Source organism: Rhipicephalus sanguineus, unplaced genomic scaffold (assembly GCF_013339695.2).
Source record: "Rhipicephalus sanguineus isolate Rsan-2018 unplaced genomic scaffold, BIME_Rsan_1.4 Seq320, whole genome shotgun sequence".
Classification (NCBI taxonomy): Eukaryota; Metazoa; Arthropoda; class Arachnida; order Ixodida; family Ixodidae; genus Rhipicephalus; species Rhipicephalus sanguineus.
In genome coordinates this window covers 50,686-71,003 of record NW_023615010.1, presented here as the reverse complement: position 1 = coordinate 71,003, position 20,318 = coordinate 50,686, and the positions used below count along the sequence as shown (strand labels likewise).

At 46.6% G+C, this 20,318-nt stretch overlaps 1 protein-coding gene across 1 annotated transcript in view; it reads right to left on the bottom strand.

The window, feature by feature from the left end:
• The window catches only part of LOC119377023 (transcription factor RFX3-like), a 258,351-nt gene that overhangs the window by 197,979 nt on the left and 40,054 nt on the right, over positions 1-20,318 (bottom strand). The window contains 4 exon segments of the mRNA XM_037646658.1: positions 3,132-3,251; positions 16,637-16,757; positions 16,760-16,818; positions 18,868-18,920. Coding sequence (XP_037502586.1) covers positions 3,132-3,251; positions 16,637-16,757; positions 16,760-16,818; positions 18,868-18,920 — 353 coding nt within the window.

The following is a 20,318-nucleotide window of genomic DNA, read 5'->3' as shown; positions in this document are numbered from 1 at the left end:
CTCGATCACTTTGAACTTATAGCCAGCAGTGTAGTTATTCAGGTACTTGCCCATCTTGCCAAAACGTGAACGCCGTGTAGAAAAGAAGCTAGCACGAAGGTCATCAAACAGTGCAGAAAACGACAGCAAATGGCTGGCTGAACTGCACTACAGTGGCTAGAATGGGGAAGTGTGACGACCGGCGAGCGGTTACTATGGGAGGCGCTGAAGACTGAGGAGAGGGAACCGCGTGGGGGCGCTCGCTCCCGCATTCACGTCGCTGAAGCTCCGCCGTGCCGAAAAGCCTGCTGTTTCTCTTTATTGGATGACATGTGCGTGTGGTTAATTTTACGGATCTGCGCGCAATGTTCGCCCCCCGTCCTTTGTAGCCATGCTGGGGAGGCAGAGTCACTGTGTTGTGCCTGGGTGTACGGCAGGCTTTACGTCTAATAAGACTAAACTGTCATTGTTTAGTGTACCGAAGGACCCAGCCTTGCTCGCACAGTGGCAACGCGCTGTTCCTCGCGCCGACAACAACTGGAATAAAATTGTGCAGTGTACGGACTCCACTTCGACGGCAGGTTCATTTCTAGATACTTTGAACGCACTGTGAATGGTGAGCTCATCCGAATTGACAGAACCAGGCCTGTGCTGCTTCCGGCCGCAGTGCCAACTCAGTTGACCACCGGAGAGAAAGCGCCCGAGAAGCATAGGCGTGCGCACAGGGGGAGAGCAGGGGGGGGGGCGCGGCCGCCCCCCATAATTACCTAAGAGGGGGGCGCAATATGTGCCCCGTACATTGACCGTTCTAGTCACCTAAGAAAGAGGGGAGCCGCAAAATCTACCCCATACATTGACTTAGTAGGGTGGGGGGGGGGCTGCGATGAACCTTCGTCCCCCCCCCCCCCTGATGGGGTATCTGCGCACACCTATGCCTAGAAGGACTTAGCAGTATGCCCCACCGAGGAAGAAACGTGCACAAGAAGCTGTCTCATCAGTAAGTGCTGAGAATACAATCGACAGTGTTGACATGTACAGCAATTCGTGAATGCCGTTTGACAATCTCGCCTATACCGTCGCCCTCGTGGGGGAAACACACTTCTGTGTATCTCCTCTAATTGTTGGTTACAGCATGTGTGAACCCGGAAAAGACAAAAGCATCCTGTTCGCCAGGAAGTTGGCTGTTTTCACACAAGAAGAAACCGTGGTGAAGCAAGTGTTTGTGAAAGGAGTGCAGATATACTGCACGATGCGTGCGACGACCCTGCGTTAGGGCAGGTAGACGCTCTAAGTGTGTGCTCAGGGGCTGGAACTCTTGAAGAATTTCCGTTTGCCATCGGCAACAAGAGATACGCGGTCACTGGTAACGTAATATCCAGTTCAAAATGCCAGGGAACTGCACAGAGAAAAAAAACAATGCGTTTCGTGCAAGCATCTCAGGAAAGGCGTCCTTAATGAAAGATCTGCGCGGAAACAACGCAGCCTGACTCGAGCTGTTCGTATATCATTAAGGAGGAGGGCACGAACACAAGCTCTTAAAAGATTAAGAGCCAAGCTTTCGCGGTATTAAGATACTATGCAGAAACTGAAACAGCAAAGTGAGGAGCTCGAAAAAACGTCCTTGAAAGCCGACTAAAAGATCTCACACCCAAACAAAAGCTTGCCATCATGCAGTGTTTTCAGGGTGCACGACGTAAGTCGGCAAAGGGAATGAAGTACAACACAGATTGGTTAATTGAATGCATGATAATGCGAATGAAGAGCCCTCGGCTGCTTTATCATCTGGTTGGTTAGGCGAGAGCCTAACCAATCAGATAATAAAGTTTTTTTTTTTCATAACGCGCCTCCACTTTTACACGAAGTCGCTTAACAAGGAACGTGCATCTACCCATGAGAGGAAAAAAAACATCTGAAGCTTAGCCGTCTGACATAAACATTCAGGCCACATGACTGCTTTCTAACCTGTGCATCTGTGTGTTTTTCTGTTGTGTTTGGACAAGTATACAATAAAGTGTATTACAATAAACAATAATTCAATGAAGTGTCCACACTCTTTTTTTCATTAAGAGTTGTTTAATAAATCCAAGGGCGAACTAAACTATTGTAATCGCAAGAATCCAACATCCTGTTGATCGCGTTTAGCTGAGGGTATTCCGCATCCGTGCAGGCTTCTGCGATCTGTTCACGTCGTCGTAGCTTTACATATCAATGAGCGACAACGAGCTACAATATGCAAAGTGTGTAGCCACACTAGCGGAAAAAAAACGCGAAGTGGAATAACGAAATGCGGCGATACGCAGCCTTGGCAACGCTTCTGCTTCGAGCGCGCGACGTGAATACGGGCCGCAGCGCCATCTATCTTGTTCCCTGCAAAGCGGCACGACCGAGCGGGCGCGCTCATCACACTTCCCCATTCTAGCCACTGTAACTGCACAAACCGAACGCAAACGCCATTGCAAAGTTGGTGATGCTAATGCCGATATGGATAGCGCCGATAGCGCGTTTGTATAGAGATGTGAGAAGCTAAAGATAAAATCATGCTTTAAATTTTAGTTGGCGGGTCTATGAATACTAATAGAAAAGTTAAAATTTTTAGCCCACTTCACGAACATCTTAACACGAATAAAATTAAAAAAATATATATATATACTCTCTGGTGACGATGATGATGGTTGCATTTCCTTGCGCCATCTATCGAGTACATCTAGAAGCTTACGCGCGCGCGCATTTTGAATACGTATTGGTTGAGGAAAGTGTGGATGCGGCCCTTGCGCGGATTTTTTTTTTTTAGAATATGCACTTAAAAGAAAAAGACGGGATGCGGCACTTCAAAAAAAAAAAAAAAAACGGGGTGCGGCCCTTACACGCGTTTATACGGTATATCGCGCGCGTTAGGACTATATATTGTGCGTTATTTCAGATGTGCTCGTGAAATCTCCGCGCAATTTGCGCACCCCCTTTTTGGAGCTCCAAATTCGCGAAAAAAAGTGCGCAAATTATGCGAGTAAATACGGTAAACAGTTTCATCTCGGACGTGCTGACTGCTGTCTTCATCGACGTCACGACCACGTGACAATATGTTACCATGTCTTTTGTTACCATGCCTTGATAAGGTGCTGCAATCAGTGAAGTCTTGACATGTCAGAGCTCACCTTTTCGCCTGTGTCGCTGACTGCTGCCGCAGAGCAGTGGTGGTCACTTCCTCCGAGATCTGGTTGAGTGGCGAGTTGGGCTTCACCCGGATGCCATAGTAGTGGTACTTGGAGTTGCCCCTGCATCAAAGATGGCAGGCATTGAGCCTTCCAAATGCGCTTATACAGTCGAGCCCAGTGATATTACACTCAGGTGTTCAGGAAATTATTCTTTTTGCATCAGGGAGTGCAAATACCCCTTTGAATGTCACACATAAAAGTACTACAGGTGCACTGTCTCTTTTGTGTCGGTGGGGAGATGCTGTATGTTGAACGAAGCCTGGCTGCCCTTTCCTCTGATCCAGAGTGGCTGGCAGACATTGAAGTGCCACACCAGTGAACGCGATGCATAGCAAAACAGGAGCTGAGAAAAGCCAAGGGCAGCAACTGCAGGAAAGAAAAGGATTAACTTTGCTAAAACGGCTGCTTGGGCGAGTTGGTTCATGATTACGATAGATTTACCAGCGCAAAAAAGACGGAACATTTAGGAAGGACACACACACAGCGATGACACACCACATCAGCGCTGTGTGTGTGTGCCCTTCCTAAATGTTCCGTCTTTTTTGTGCTGGTAAATCTATCTAAAAGAAAAGGCAGCGTCTCCTGCGCCGCGCTGTGCACTAGCCGATCCCACACAGAACTAGCTCCTGCACCGCACGGAAGTGACGTCACCTCATTAAAATAAACTTAAAACAACTCGAATGGACAGATTATTACTTTATAATGCGTTAAACCTACAGAAATATTAAACAAAAGTGTTTGACGAGTTAGTTAATATACATTTATTAATTAATGACATATCGCAACCACCTTAAATCCAGGGGTGCTGCGAAAGGTAACAGCGGTAATAGTGGCAAACATGGTAGCCGCGAGAAGATCGATGTTTCTCTGGTTTCTCACTATGATGTGCGGATTGTTGCGTTGTTGTACTGCATTTTCTAATTTGCGATGTAAAAACGTGGTGTTGTCGAGGGCGAGAGTGTCCTTGCAACCGAGTACCTCATTTTGCTTGTCGTGAAGGGTAAGGTTGACGATGAAATAAATGTTGTTGCACAGTTCGTGTGAACGTCCGGACGCACAACAAATCCCAGTGCGGCTGCGAATATTCACACTAGGTGTGAATATTCGAAATTTCGAATATTTTTCGAATAGTGTTTGCTACTCGATTCGATTCGCACTAGAATTTTACTATTCGAACTATTCTAACTTCCCAAAAACAAATACAGGTCGATTCCACGAAAGATCGAAAAAGGGTGTATATTTGATGTTTCCGATTTTCCTGATAATTTTGTATGTTGTGCACATATGACTGCACAGCACGAAATCGCAGTTCGTTTTCAAATAAAAATTTTTTCAACACAGGAAAATTCGACAAGTGGCCGGTTGACGACGACCATTTTACGAAGGGTGCGTTTTCGTAACTTCGGAACCATGCTGGCAGCTACTCAAGCTATATTACAAATCTTTCTTTTTAGCGGAAGTAGAAGTAAAGAGGAAATAGCTCTTATCGTTTCATAGAATTCTGAGCAAATTATTTTTTTAAAAATTCACGAAAAACGCTGCGTTTTTGAAAATTAGTCAAATTTGGGACGCTATGGCTACTTCTGTGAACATCTTAGCTTTTTCATATTTGCAGTAGAATATGCCTTTATGTGAATATGCAACCCCCCCTCTGCTTTGTTTTCTCTAATACTTTTTCGAATATAAATTCATTCTCGAAACACCAAAAAGAAAACAGTGCTCCTCATTCAAAATCTATAATAAAAAACCCCAATCTCATTTTATTCAAAGTCCCCCAAAATGTTGAATCGAGGAGCACTTTTCTCTTTTTGGTGTTTCGAGCATGAAAATTTACTACTTTGAAAATTATTAGAGAAATACAAATGCAGAGGTTCATTATTCACATAAAGGCCTATTCATACTGCAAATATGATCAAGCTAAGATGTTCACAGAAGTAGCCATAGCGTCCCAAATTTGACTGATTTTCAAAACGCAGCGTTTTTCGTGAATTTTAAAAATACTAATTGCTAAGAATTCTATGATATGATAAGAGCTATTTCCTCTTTACTTCTACTTCCGCTAAAAAGAAGATTTTGTAATATATAGCTTGAGTTACTGCCACATGGTTTCCGAAGTTACGAAAACGCACCCTTCGTAAAATGGTCGTCGTCAACCGCGACACTTTCGAATTTTCCTGTGCTGAAAAAATTTTTATTTGAAAACGAACTGCGATTCTGCGGTGTGCAGTCATATGTGCACACATACAAAATTATCAGGAAAATCGTAAACATCAAATATACACCCTTTTCGATCTTTCGTGGAATCGACCTACAGTCAACGTCCGATTGAAAGTGACCCCTTCAATTTTCAATATGCTTCACCTCATTACACTCTCATATTGCGGCAAAGCTGCCTTTCAAGCTCCGTTACGGTCGATTTTGCCAAGACACAGTCAACGTCCATTGAAAGTGGTCCCTAGATTTTCAATGTGCTTCACCTCATCACAACCCCGTATTGCGCAAAGCTGCCTTTCAACAGACGAGACACAACGTCCGATTGAAAGTGGCCCCTAGATTTAATATGCTTCACCTCATCACACCCCGCAGTGCAGCAAAGCTGCCTTTCAAGCTCCGTTACGGTCGAGCTTAGCAATCTGATGTTGACACAGTCAACATCAGATTGAAAGTGGTCCCTAGATTTTCAATAAGCTTCACCTCATCACACTCCCGTAGTGCGGCAAAGCTGCCTTTCAAGCTCCGCTACGGTCGAACTTTGCCAAGACACAGTCAACGTCTGATTGGAAGTGGTCCCAGATTTTCAATATGCTTCACCTCATGACACTACGGCATTGCGGCAAAGCTGCCTTTCAAGCTCTGCTACGGTCGCAAATGTACTAACTCAAGAAAACGCTGGTTCCAACATGGAGATGAAAGATGTGGCAGAGGTGGGGCTCAATTAATGCTGATTTGGACCTGAAGTTTGGGCAGGAAATCCGAAAAAATCGGAAGCCGAAGCTTTTTAGCATCCAAAGTTTCAGATTTTCTTGTATATCGACGTCTACGAGGCAGATTTGGAACTCCGGACTTGAAGGGAGCACACCCTTGTCCGCCACATCAGTTGGGCTTCCACAGAAGTTGAAACAGGAGGAGAGGCTGAGGAAATGGCATCTTTGCCTATCACGTGTAAAGTGTTGTCGGCAACACTTTGGTTGCATCAAATCATGTACGTAAATACAATTCGGCCTCTACATTGCCTCATTCTTGATAAGACAACTATGAAACACCACCTCGCCAGCATTTCATCAACCTAGCGAAAAGAAGCACTTTCATATTGCTTTCTCATAAGAATATGCTTAGGAATCCTCTCTAACTTTTTCTGCAATTTCGCTTTGAAGTATTCCAAAATATTCTAGGAATTTAGAGAAAATATTCGAAAAATATTCGATTCGCACTCACACTTCAATATTCGAATTCGCTTCGCACCCAAAATTTTGCTATTCGCACCGCTAGTTTTTACTAAGCCTGTGATCTCCGATCGTCAATGCTCCTGCACTGCAGGTTTTTCGCAAAGTGCGAACATGTACCGGCTGTTATCATCCGTTGCTAGGTAAATCGTGCTGTGCTGTCACCGGACGTGTTATTCAGCAAGGCAGACAAACTGTGTGGCACGGTTTTGTAAGTATGTGGGCTACGCAGTCGGCTGTTGCCACTGGCATCGCTTATCAAGTGCTGATCGCCTAGAGTACAGTGTAGACTAGAGCATCACGACGACACATCAGTCCAAAGGTTTCACAGCGCATACAACGAGGACGAGCAAAGACGAGACACACACAGCGCTGAACTTACAACTGGCTTTTTATTTTCCTGCCACGGCAATATATATGCGCATTTTTACAGGAAAAAAAGGAAGGACAGAGCAGACGAGTATACAAAATCAGTCAAAGGAACAGCAACCCATTATCGATCTCACATGTTTTGAGATAAAAATTCACTTTCCTTGCTCGAAAGAGCAGCGACACAACACTGATACACTTTTCACCACGTTTCAAAATTTCCTGGGCTTCTATGATTCCGCGCGCTATCCTATTTTTGTTTCTCGCGGGCACACGTGTGTGATCGAAAAGAGGCCGGCATCCACAATCCCGACAATGAATTCCTAAATGCCCACTGAAAGCCCTGTCTACATTGTACCGGTGTTCCTTACGACGTTCATTAAGGCACCTTCCGGTCTGCCCGACATATTCACTGTGACAAGATAGCGGAATACAATACACGACGCTATCTTCACACGGGCGAACCTATCTTTATGCTTGGTGGTGCACATTTTTCGAGGTCTTGCTTCAGAATTCACCTGACGGCACATTGTAAGAAACTTGGCGGGGGGCTGAAAAACACGTTTACACCAGCTCGCTTGCCAACCCCTTTATGTTGTGGCTAATTTGATGCAGGTAGATTAAGGGGGTAACAGCGCGAACACACACCCACAAGAGAGGGTGTGTGTTCGCGCTGTTACCCCCTTAATCTACAATATGAACCAACTCGCCCAAGAAGAAGTATTAATGAAATTGATGCAGGTACGGGATTACTGCGACTTTTTCTCGCACTTGCGTTGCCTCACCGGATATTGCAGTAGAACGACTAGAATTCTTGATAGTTTTTAAAGTTTTTTCGCCACGGACCTTAATACATCGCGAGAGTAGCCTGCACATTCTAAGCGCTCGACTTGTTTGGTGAAACTGGATGACACAGTGTGGGCACAGGATTTTGTCAGTGCATTCTTAAGGCACAAACCGGCAATGCTTCTTTTTACCAGCTTGGAGTGAGCTGAATTGAAGGGTAGTATGGCCTTACTACCTCGCGGGGCGTAGGAGCAACAAACTGTGACGCCATGAAGTGCAATTCAAGGTCTAGGAATCTTAGCCGGTCATCTCGTGGGCATTCTATAGTGACATCAAGATGCCGTAGGCATTCACTGAACAACCCCACAGCTTCTGTGACATTTTCATCAAAAGAACCGTTTTCAGGGTCTAAAAACAACAAATAATCATCTAGTACATATCGAAAAATTCTGCATACTTCTGAATTGTCATTGCGCGCTTGGAGCAGTCTGTCGCACTGTGCTAAAAACAGGTCGCTCAACAAAGGTGCTAGGCATGACCCTATACATACACCGTTTTTCTGGATATACGTAACATCTTTTAGAGACACAAAGGATCATTTTAGATATGTGCTTAGCAGTTCTAGGAACCCACTAGCTGTCATCCCGGTAGTGTTTTGGAATGCCACGACACCATGTTTGTCAATACAGTAGACTCTCAATAAACGAAACTCTCTTAAATGAAATTGCTGCTTAAATGGAACAACTGCCTCTAACATGATTGGTTTTGTGCTTGAATTCTGCACCCCTTTTCATCTTTCAGTAAACGAAACTCCTGTTAAATGAAACATATTTTCATGGTCCCTTCAGCTTTCGTTTAACAGGAGTCTACTGTATATTGCTCAATACAAAGAAGTAGGGCATCCTGCGGTAGCGCATAATACAAGTCTTTAACGTCAATTGAGCAGGCTAGGTACCCTTTGTCCAAGTTAGTTTTTAAGAAGTCAATGACTTCTGTCGAGTTTTTTACCAGGAAAGGATCGTCAACATTTAAAATGGCTAGCCTTTCTTGCAAAAAGTGGGCCACAACTTTTTGCCAGGTGCCCCTTTCTGATACTATTACCCTGAGCGGCATTTCAGGTTTGTGGGTTTTTATGCTGAAAAAGACATCCAACGAAAGCTTTTTTGCTTTTGTGATGCTTCGATGCAGTTTGTCTAACTTCATATCTTGGCACAGTTTGCAAGCTGCCCTTTTCACCTTTTCAAGAGAAGTGCTATCTTTCTTTAAGAAAAGCGAACCCATGGCAGCAGACATTTTTGATTCAAACTCTTGCTTTGTCAACACACGAAAGATCCCTGTTTGTCAGCTACGAGTAATGACAGCGTATTCTCTTTAAGGTGGGCGATACTTTCTTTGACACTAAACTTACTATTCGCAGGCTTGTGGTGCATGAGAATGTCAACTCCGTCTGCAACACACCTGTCCTTTTCCGTGTCGGGGCTAAGTTCGAAACCTGTCTCACCAATGACAGAAGATCTGGCTTCTTCATCTGGGGTTCCACGGCGAGTTTGGGTCCCAAGTCCAGAACCCGGGAAACACTTTCTGGAAGACGCACATCGTCGATGACTTGAACCGTGGTCGTGGGGCCTGGCCCTTTCTTGGTCAGTAACCCTCTGAGATGTGGCAGTAAGCACTGCCACAGAAAATCCGTCGTCCGGTTCACGATACTGATGTATCGAGTCCACATATTGGTGGCACCCACAGTGTCGAGGACCGAGTGAAGGCTGAGGAACAGATGTTCCCTGACAACGGACGATGGATTTTCTGTGGCAGTGTTTACTGCCACATCTCAGAGGGTTACTGACCAAGAAAGGGCCAGGCCCCACGACCACGGTTCAAGTCATCGGCGATGTGCGTCTTCCAGAAAGTGTTTCCCGGGTTCTGGACTTGGGACCCAAATTCGCCGTGGAACCCCTGATGAAGAAGCCAGATCTTCTGTCACTGGTGAGACAGGTTTCGAACTTAGCCCCCGACACGGAAAAGGACAGGTGTGTTGCAGACGGAGTTGACATTCTCATGCACCACAAGCCTGCACTACATAGCACTCAATGTCGTTCATAGTCTTTTAACCACGACGGTGGTCTTCTTAGCCTCGTCGACTGCCTCAGTTCTGGAAGGTCCCTTGAAACTGAGGCCCCAAAATTTGACGGCTGGGGTGCATCATTGGAATCGTTTGGCGAGTCACAACAGGAAGATTCTACAGGAGTAGCAGGTCGAGGGCAGGGTACCAGCCGATTCCGATTCCAGGTGCGACCATCACTTAGTTTGTAAGTGTCTTGGCCACATTGGTCAATGATTGTGAACGGGCTTGAGTAACTCACAGCACCCTTAGGCACATGATCTGGCAGCCTGATTCGTACCGGTTGACCTGTTGTTAACGGAGAATGCTTTGCAGCTCGTCGACGGTCGGTGTAGGTCTTACTTGCTTGTTGCTTTTGCTTTACCCTGCTGCGGACGGCCTCCATTGCTGCATGTGGGTCTTGAAAAAACTGTTTACCTGGCGCTCCTACTAGATGCAGTTTAGTTCTGGGATGACGGCCATGCAGGAGAACGGAAGGCTTCACTCCTGTAGTGGCATGCGGCGTGAAACGGTAAACTCCTAGATATTCGATGATGGCTTCCTTGAGAGACCGACGTTCACGCGTGCAGACCTGAACATACTCTTTGAGCACCCAGTTAAATCTTTCCACCTGGCCGTTCGCTTGCGAGTGGTAGACTGCCAAATACGTATGGGTGATGCTGCGTTCCTTGAGAAAGCTGTCGAACTCGCAGGCTGTAAACTGAGGACCATGGTCACTCACTCTCGTCTGGGTATCCTTCCCTGCTAAAATTCTTTGTAGGAAGGAAATAACTGTTGTAGCAGTCACTCTTGCAGCATAGCAAACCTCTGGCCACTTGCTGAAGTAATCAACGGCCGTAATCGCGAAACGACAATCTGCAGACACGTTCGCAAAAGGACCCACAATATCAATTCCTAGCTTCTGCCATGGTGCCGACGGAAATGCAACTGGCTGCAATGGTGGTGTCACTGGTTTTGCAGACTTGTCAACTGATTGGCATACACCACAAGATGCAATCAACTGTTCTACTTGTTTGCACATAGCAGGACACCAGTATTGCTCACGTAGTCGCTGTTTTGTCCTTGTTATTCCTGGGTGAGACTCGTGGGCTGCGTCAAGTAGCCGTCCTACGAGAGATGAAGGTGCAACGAACTTGTCTCCACGAAGTAGGAGGTCTCCAACGACTGAGAGCTCAGTCCGCACCCTGTAGAATGGAACTGCATCGCAGGCAACGTCTTCACTGCAGGCCATGTCGAAGTCTCCCACTTCATGACCTGTTGCAGCAGCTGGTCTTGCATTGTTTCAGTGACAAACTCCCCATGGGTAAACCGCATGGCGAGACCACACAAACGGTCTCCCCAGTCTCTTCCTCCTCCACTTGAACTGGGAGAGGCATCCATGAAAGAGCGTCAGCAACTGTATTCTTGTCACCCTTTTGGAATTCAATTGTGAAGTTGTATGCCAGTAGTCTTGCGCCACTTTGCTATTCGGAACGGACGACGACCTACTCCCCTTGTACTTAGGAGTGTAGTCGAGCCTGGTGGTCGGTGCGCAGAGTGAATGGACGGCCTTAAAGGTAGACTCTCCAGTGTTCGCATGCCCACAGCATGCAAGGGCTTCCAGTTCCCCAACGGAGTAGTTTCTGTTCCTGTGAAGTAGCTTGCGAGAAGCAAATAAAATCGTTACTAGCTCATCATTTCTCGTCTGTTGCAACACTGCTCCTAGCCCGATGGATGGGCGTCTGTGGTAACGATAATGTCACCCACAGGTCAAAAAGCTGTAAACATCTTGTGGACAAGGTATTTTCAGCTGCTCGAAACAAGCTTGTCTGGTAGGATTCCAAGTGAACGTGGAATTCTACGTAAGAGCTCGCAAAGAGGCTCAACAAGCACCGCATAGTCAGGTACGAACTTTGCGTAATAGCCAACCATTCCTAAGAATGAGCGCAGTGTACTGATATCCGTTGGTGCTGGTGCAGCCTTGATGGCGTCAATGTTGCTTTGTAGCGGCCGTATACCCTGGTGACTTATCAGTGCCCAAGGAATTCTATTTCTTGAACATTGAAAATGCATTTGTCATTCAGCTTCAATCCAGACTTTGCAATCAAGTGCAACACTTGCTTCAGGTTCTTGAAATGCTCCTCAGGTGTGCTACCAAACACAATCACGTCATCTATGTAGCACAAAGTATTTTTGCACTTCTTCAGGATAGTGACCATCATTTTCTGAAAAGCAGACGGTGCCGATGCAAGGCCAAAGCAGACACGTTGAATCGGTACAATCCACTATCGGTTATGAAGGTAGTCAATTCTCTACTTCAGGACTCAGCACGACTTGGTGGTATGCGGCTGCTAATCGATCTTGAAAAATACTTTGCACCGTGAAGTTTGTGTGCAGCAGTTCTTTCGTGTGAGGCAATGGAAATTTGTCAATGACAACCGCTTTGTTCAGTTCGCGTAGGTTGACGCAAATCCTTGTCTTGCCATTTTTCTTTGCCACTACTACGATTGGTGATACCCATTCTGAGGCATCTACCTTTTCTATCACATCATTCTGCTCAAGGCGCTGCAGCTCTTCACGCACGCGTCTCGCACTGAAAATGGCAAACGGCGTAACTTAGCAGCGACAGGCGTGACCCCTTGTCTTATCTTGACCTTATGAATGAAATTTGCTGCTAGCCCTAACTTTCCATCGAACAAGGTTGAAAATTCGCAGAAAAGTTCAGGATCAAACCCTTGCGGCGTTTGCGCAATGTTAGTGCATTGAAGTGACATACCATTGATGTGCAGCCGCAGGCTTCGATAGCGTCGATGCGAGGATGTCCGTACCGCCTTTGACGACATAGAAAAGTATCTCGGGGTGCCGACCTTGGAAGAAGACTGGCGCCATGAAACACCCCTCAATGCTTATTCTGCGGCGAGAAAAATCGTACAGTGCCGCTGAGGTCGGCTGCACCGGAGGGCATTCCAACCTTGAAACGTGACGGCCGACAGAATCGAGACAGCAGGCCTGTGTCCACGAGGAGACGTACGGGGACGTCCTGAACGAGGGGTCCACATGTATTGCTGCTTTTTTCTGCCGCCGGCGAGAAGCAACACGTTGAGGTCTGCGGATATATTGCAGGTATCGACCTCTCGGACAGCAAGTGCCCGCTCGTCTGGCATGCCGCTCCGACATACACGCTGGAAATGTCCCCGTTTGCCGCATTTGCTGCATGTTTTATCCTGCGCCTTGCATGTTTGGAATCTGCGAGATGCTGTGAAGACCCGCAACGAAAACACGCTTTGCGCTGCGATGACAGCATTCGTGCTTCTGTACGGGCTGGCATCTGATGTTTATCCACCTTTTGATGCTCGCAGCTGATGACTGTAGCTCAAGTGAGTATTCGTTGCTTCTTCAATGTTGTTCGAGATAGTCAGCACACGTTCAAGCGTAAGCGAAGTTCCTTCCAGAAGTAGGCGTTCCGAAGAACATGGTTGCTCGTTTTCGCTACAAGCTGGTCACGAATGAAGTCGTCAGTTTGCTCCCCGAAGTTGCAGGTCAATGCCAACTCGCGCAGTGCCGTGACGAATGCTGTTGCGGTCTCCCCAGGCAGTTGGGTGCGCTGTCCGAATCGGTGCCGTTCCACGACAATGTTCGTTTTAGCAGTAAAGTAGGCGTCCAACGTAGTCACAGCTGCATCGTACTCGTCGCTCAGGCCACTTTCTTCTTTTCCCGTGTATGCGGTAATGCGTAGTACATCGCTGGCCTTCCACCCCCAAGCAGTGCAACAGCAAAGCTTTACGGCGAGCAGATGAGTGCACGTCGCCCCCGATGCCAGAGATAATTCTTGAAAAGGCGGTGCCACTGCGTCCACGGAAGGGTAGGCTTCCCGGGCGTCGGCAGGAACTCGGGCGGTTGGTGCAGGCTCATTGCTTCAGCTTTCGGTCACTTCACCACTCGTCGCCAACTGTGGTATCCACCGCCATGCCCTGCCGAACTACGTCGGAGGGGGATCACGAAGTAACTACACCGACCCAGTACCTCAAACAACTCTGTTTATTCTTAGTCCGTGATGGTTAATATACACAGATGTCAGCTGACATGATAAGGCGCGTGCGCGTGCATCTGCGCATGCCTAGGGCTGTCTAGATGATAACGCACATGCTGAATACAACAAGGAGTTTGACCAAAGTTCGTCTGGTCAGGTAACATGAGTAAGAAGATGCGGTCCCTGACCAAGAAACAGAGACGTTTCGGGATAATCCGGTACTGGTTGTTTGATCACACTAAGCAGGCAAGAGCCGTAGTGAGTGACTTGTGGCCTTAGTGTGATCGAAGAACCCGTACGGGTCTTGAAACGTCTCTTTGTTTAACCTTGACTTGGTCCGCATCTTCTTGCTCACAGAGATCCTGCTGGAATCTGTCTTTTTTTTTTCCTTTTCTTTTTTGAGCCCCTTAGGCAATAACATATTACAGTTTTATGCCTACTCGGCAAATGCACAAAAGAACACAAATACACGAGTCTTTAGCTTAGCCAGCTTATTTGGGGCGAGTTCAGGGCAACTGACAAGAAGAAGATGGATTTCGCCTTCCAGTGCACCGATGAGCGACCACTGAATAATAACTTGGGTACATGTTCTAGATAGAACTTTTTGTTGGGCTAGTTGGTACATGCTTACTGAAAAACCAAAAAGACGCATACCATCAAGGAAAAAGTAAGGACCGGACAGAAAGGGCGTCACTCGCAACTAACTTTATTCCCGAACATCAGCGTCATATAACCACAGCGTGCACATCGCCTCACAAGCTCGCCAAAAACCGTGATAACAAGATTAACTAATCGAAAATGAATCGATGAAACTAAATTCACCCCCCGCAGAGCAACAGATGTGTCACTAACACAGCATTCTTTTTTCTTTCTAATATAGTATGCTTCCATAATTTCACGCGCTAAGACATCGTTACTCTTTCCAAGAACGGACACTGGCAAACCCAGGCTCACACTTGCAGGAACCACAATGCACAGGCAAATGTGCTGAAAGTTTATTTTTCACCGAAAGTTCGTGCCCCTCATCCTGTCGTTTATGCACCGCCTGTTTGGCCGATATATACCCTACCGCAACTAAGCGGGATCTCGTACACCACGCCACCGAGCAGGCGACAAAAGGCCTTGCGTGCCTCTTCCCCCACACGGGAGGGCCTCGGTGCAGAAGAAATGCGTGGGCACAGGCTAGCCAACTTGCGGGGCGCCGAGAACACCAAGGGTACCTTGTACCTGTTGGCCACATTCTTAAGGTTGTGAGCAACCTTGTGCACATGTGGCATAACCATGGGCCTTTTTTCCATCGGCTGCCTATTTCTTTCTCGATCCCTTCAGTTTCTGAAGCAGGGTTTCCGAGACTGCAACAACGACAAAACCAGGGTAGCCGCTGAATACAGCCTCGTGACCTGATTATTGAAACTTTCCTGCATTCGATGAGGACAAGATTTGACGTTTTTGACGAGCGGTTGAGGCGATGTGCGCGCGCAGGGTCGCTGTGGTTATATATGACGCTGATGTTCTGGGAATAAAGTTAGTTGCGAGTGACGCCCTTTCTGTCCGGTCCTTACTTTTTCCTTGATGGTACGCGTCTTTTTTTGGTTTTCAGTAAACATGTTCTAGGGTTGCTGCTGCCATATTTGTATATATGCAATTTTGTTAGTGCGTCTAAGCAGCCATCTTGGGCTCTTAAAGGGCCAGTAAACAGGATCCGACTTTTTTTTTTTTACACCCCCAAACAAGCTCGCGAATTCATACAGTAACTGCGGCGATCACATTTACTGAATATTACAGCGCTGTGGCCGCGCAGACCCTCCATTTCGAAAAACAATTCTCGCGCATCTTTCCTTCGCCTGAACTATCCCCCTCGTAACGTGCAGTAACGCAAACTTGCCCATGGGCACTTGACGTACCAGAGGCCTCGTCAATTGGTCTATGGTCTAAACCAGGTCTCAACAAGTTAACGTCTGTTCCTGTTCCACCCACCGCTACGAAACTGCACCTTGTTTCTTGGCCCTGCGGCGATGCAGTTTCGGCCACGCAGCTGTCGTGCATATATTCTTCACACTTTATCTCTGATAGCACCTGCCGCACTTCGCCTTCAACATGAACAACATGTGGAGGAAGCATTGTCGGCTGCAAATCGAGCGGGGAGGAGGGGGAATAGCTTGGACGGGTCGCGCTTGCTTGGTTTTCCCATTGTATGCGCAGCAAGCAGGGTTCTCCACGCTTTTCTCTCGCGCCCCTTCGTTGTCTTGGTAAGCAAGCACCACATTCCTGCTGCATTGTGAACCGTCACAAAGGTTTAGAAACACCGAAAAGGGCCTAAAACTGCCCGTCAAGTTTCGGAGCACATGCGACAATGACGTCAATTGCCGACGTCGTGTCACGTTGCCGAAGTGGGCGGAGTCACGACGACGGGCTACGCTTTCCCCTCCCTGTGGTGGAGAAGGGTGGTGAGGCCGCGCGAAAATTTGAAACCAGCTGAAACGCATCTTCTAACCTCTGTAATTTCCTTATTAGAGCACATACTCGCAAATCATTGCGGCAGCATGTTCGCATAGCAAAAGTGCGCACATTTCTGTTCATTAAAATTTTTCAACCTAGGGGTTGTTTGCTGGCCCTTTGACGTTGCTGTTTTGTATATGCAATGACAAAATGAATCAAGTAAGCTCATGCACAGCTGGTCACCTCACGAAAAGAGGAGGGCAGAAGCTATGACTCTCACCGAGTGCCAAGGCGTCGTGTGCGCAAGCCGAGGAAAACGGAACGGATGAGCTTTCCAAAGGAAGCGGCATTGACGGGTTCCAGCTTGTGTTCCCCGCAGTGCCGCAGGTAGTGGTTGTAAGTGTGCTCCGTGGCAACGACACCCCCTCCGCAGTCTCGTAGTTGTCGATCACACCACTGCACCTGCACACATCAATAGTCTCAGCAAAACGCTAGGACAGAACCACAAGCTCGCAGTGCAGAATTGTACGCAGGTATTTAAGTAAATTCTGATGGCGTGCAATGGCAAGAGCATTATTGTCACTTAGGGTATCCGTGCGCTGTCACCAAGTTTAGTGTTGCAGCAAACTGTTGATGAGTACAGAGCGACTAGTGTACATATCCAAGTGTAATGTGGCTAGGTCACAACAATGTGCAACGAAAAATAGGCCACAACAACCACTCAGCTCAGTCTTCTTTGAAGAGCTCCCACTAAAATGGTATTTCACATCACTTGCAAAAACTGCAGAATCATTGGTTCTTGTCCCTTGCGACCAGCTGTATAATGATAGGTTGCTTCACTGTGTTCGCTCCACTTTTCATGTTGCCAGAGACTTGGTCTGTGAACGTTGTTTTGCTGCCGCAGCCTGCTTTGCATGTTTTGCTATGATGCCATGGTGTCACTTTGTTGAAAGCAAAGACGCAAGCAATTCATCTTCGGACGATGAAACTTCATAGCCCCAACAGTGGTCCCACTTCTATCACTACAATACACCGTCAAGTGAATCGCCCGTCAGGCAAATCACAACCAAGTGCGCGGTCTCTGCGATATTCATTACTGTTGCCTGTTGCAATGGCGGTGCAGCCTTTAGCATGCTTGGCTACACAACGGTAGAACAGGCCATGGGAGCAAAGGTGCAATTTCTCACCCTGGTAAGTTAGATGAACACAACTTCATTTGTGTCCTGTTTTTCTATCACTGCTTTCTGATGACAGTGAGAAGCACCATGAGCAAAGTAATTCCATCACACTCAGGGACTTCACAACGAAGCAAGGGGCACTTGAAGTTCCTGGCATCGCACAGGCCCCTTCAATGTGGATGTTTCATCCCTTCGGAACTAAATAAGCGAGGAGTATGCCAAAACTAGGGGTGTGCGAATTTCGAAATTTCGAATATTTTTCTAATAGTGTTTGCTATTCGATTCGATTTGCACTGGAATTTTACTATTTGAACTATTCAAACTTCCCAAAAACAAGTACAGTCAACGTCCGATTGAAAGTGACCCCTTCAGAGTTCAATATGTTCACGTCATTAACACTCGTATTGCGGCAAAGCTGCCTTTCAAGCTCCGTTACGGTCGAACTTTGCCAAGACACAGTCAACGTCCGATTGAAAGTGGTCCCTAGATTTTCAATATGCTTCACCTCACCACACCCCCGTATTGCGGCAAAGCTGCCTTTCAAGCTCCGTTACGGTTGAACTTTATAAAGACGGTCAACGTCATATGCTTCACCTCATCACACCCACGTATTGCGGCAAAGCTGCCTTTCAAGCTCCGCTACGGTCGCAAATGTATTAGCTCAAGAAAACGCTGGTTCCAACATAGAGATGAAAGCTGTGGCAGAATTGGGGGCTCAATTGATGCTACTTTGGGCCGGAAGTCCGAAAAATCAGACGCCGAACCTTTTCAGCATCCAAAATTTCTGATGTTCTATATATCGACGTCTACAAGGCAGATTTGGAACTCCAGACTTGAAGGGAGCACACCCTTGTTAGCCACGTCAGTTGGGCTTCCACAGAAGTTGAGAGAATAGGAGAGGCTGAGGAAATAGCATCTTTGCCCATCACGTGTAAAGTGTTGTCGGCAAAACTTTGGTGGCACCAAATCATGTACATAAATAGAATTCGGCCTCTACATTGCCTCATTCTTGATAAGGCAACTATGAAACACCACCCCGCCAGTGCTTCATCGACCTAGCGAAAAGAAACACTTTCATGCTGCTATCTCATAACAATATGCTTACGAATTTGTCTGCAACTTTTTTTGTGCCATTTCGCTTCGAAGTATTCGAAAAATTTCTAGAAATATTCGAGAAATACTAGAAAAATATTCGATTCGATTCGCACTCACACTTCAATATCCGAATTCGCTTCGCACCCAAAATTTTGCTATTTGCACAGCTCTAGCCAAAACAGATCAAACTTTATTGTAACAATGCAGAGATGTCTGCTTTTGTGTGTTTGAGACATACCTGCGTCCCGTAACTGTTTGGTTATGTGAGAGGTAGTGTACAAAGGTGTCTACCTGTTAAACGGCACATGTTAGGTAAAAGCCTTGTTGCCTTGTTTATGCGAGCACCGAGAGATGGGGCCAGCGATCTCCTCAAGCAATCAAGCAACGGTTGTTCTTCTTGGCTACTTTCTTACACAATATGCAATAGTCATGACAAACTAATAAAACAAAGGAACAAACAAATTAATCAAAATGCATGCACAGCTCCACTAAACAAGTGACTAGCAAAGCCAGTGAGCCAGTGAGCAAACCCAGCACCTCCACCAGATGTCACGGGGTCATGACGTGGACGCAGGCCGCATTCGGCTTGTCCAAGATGAAACTCTTTATTGGGAAGAACTTGTGGCCGGGAAACGGAAAGTCAAACTACAAGCAATACACACTGTGCACTGATAGCAGCAAACAGAGTGTCGGCCATCGAAAAACTGCTCGGCGGTAAGGTGCGTCGGCGTTTATACATGCGCCATTGAACATTCCAGCCTTATTGCTGGTGGCCACGTTAGGTCCAGAATAGACTCAGCTGTTCACGTTTCCACGCTCAACCTTAACAGATAATCCTAAATAATCTGGAACGTTCCCAGACATTCTGGCGCGGCTTGCGCAAGGCAGTAGTAGTAACAAGTGTAAGGGGGCAGTAACATAAAACACTAGGGGTGCGAATATTAGAAAATATCGAATAACAAATTCAATAGCGTTCTATTTGATTCGGTGCTCGAATCAGATAGTAAATACTCGAAATATCGAATATTTTTCGAATATACTTGTCAATAGTAAGCACCGATGAAAGAACCTCAGAGGAACGAAACATTGGAACGTTTCGTTTTAAGGCGGACCGTTTCATGTTTTAATCATAGAATTACCAAGATGCATGCAGCCAAAGGTTTTACGGTACTATCGACGCTAGATTGATTACAGGATGAAGGCGTTTTTGCTCGAAACTCCAGTGTCACCAATGTGGCAGTCATCAATCCACTATTCTCACCATCACATTCGTGACGATGCTGACTCATGAATTTGTTTAATATTTATATATGAGTTTTACTCAAAACCTGCACACAAAGTGTCACATTGAATACTGTAGTCACTTCTGTATTTCTACCTGCAGGTTGAAATACATAAGTGACTACTGTGGGAATGCGACAGTCACAGCTTTGCGCTTATTAAATCGCGGAAGCGAGGACATGCCAACATGCTGCTCGATGCAACTCAAAAAGTGTCAGCCATCTTGCTGTGGCACTCTTAATCACTTTCGGACGTCACAGCACAACAGCAGGGTGCCCATGAACTCAACCATCCATACACGTAGCTGCACACTAACACCCCTACCCCCTTCAGATAGAACATATTAACAATCCTCTAATGCTAAAACATAACATCTCAATTTCGTGGAACGTTGCCAACTCTCTGTGA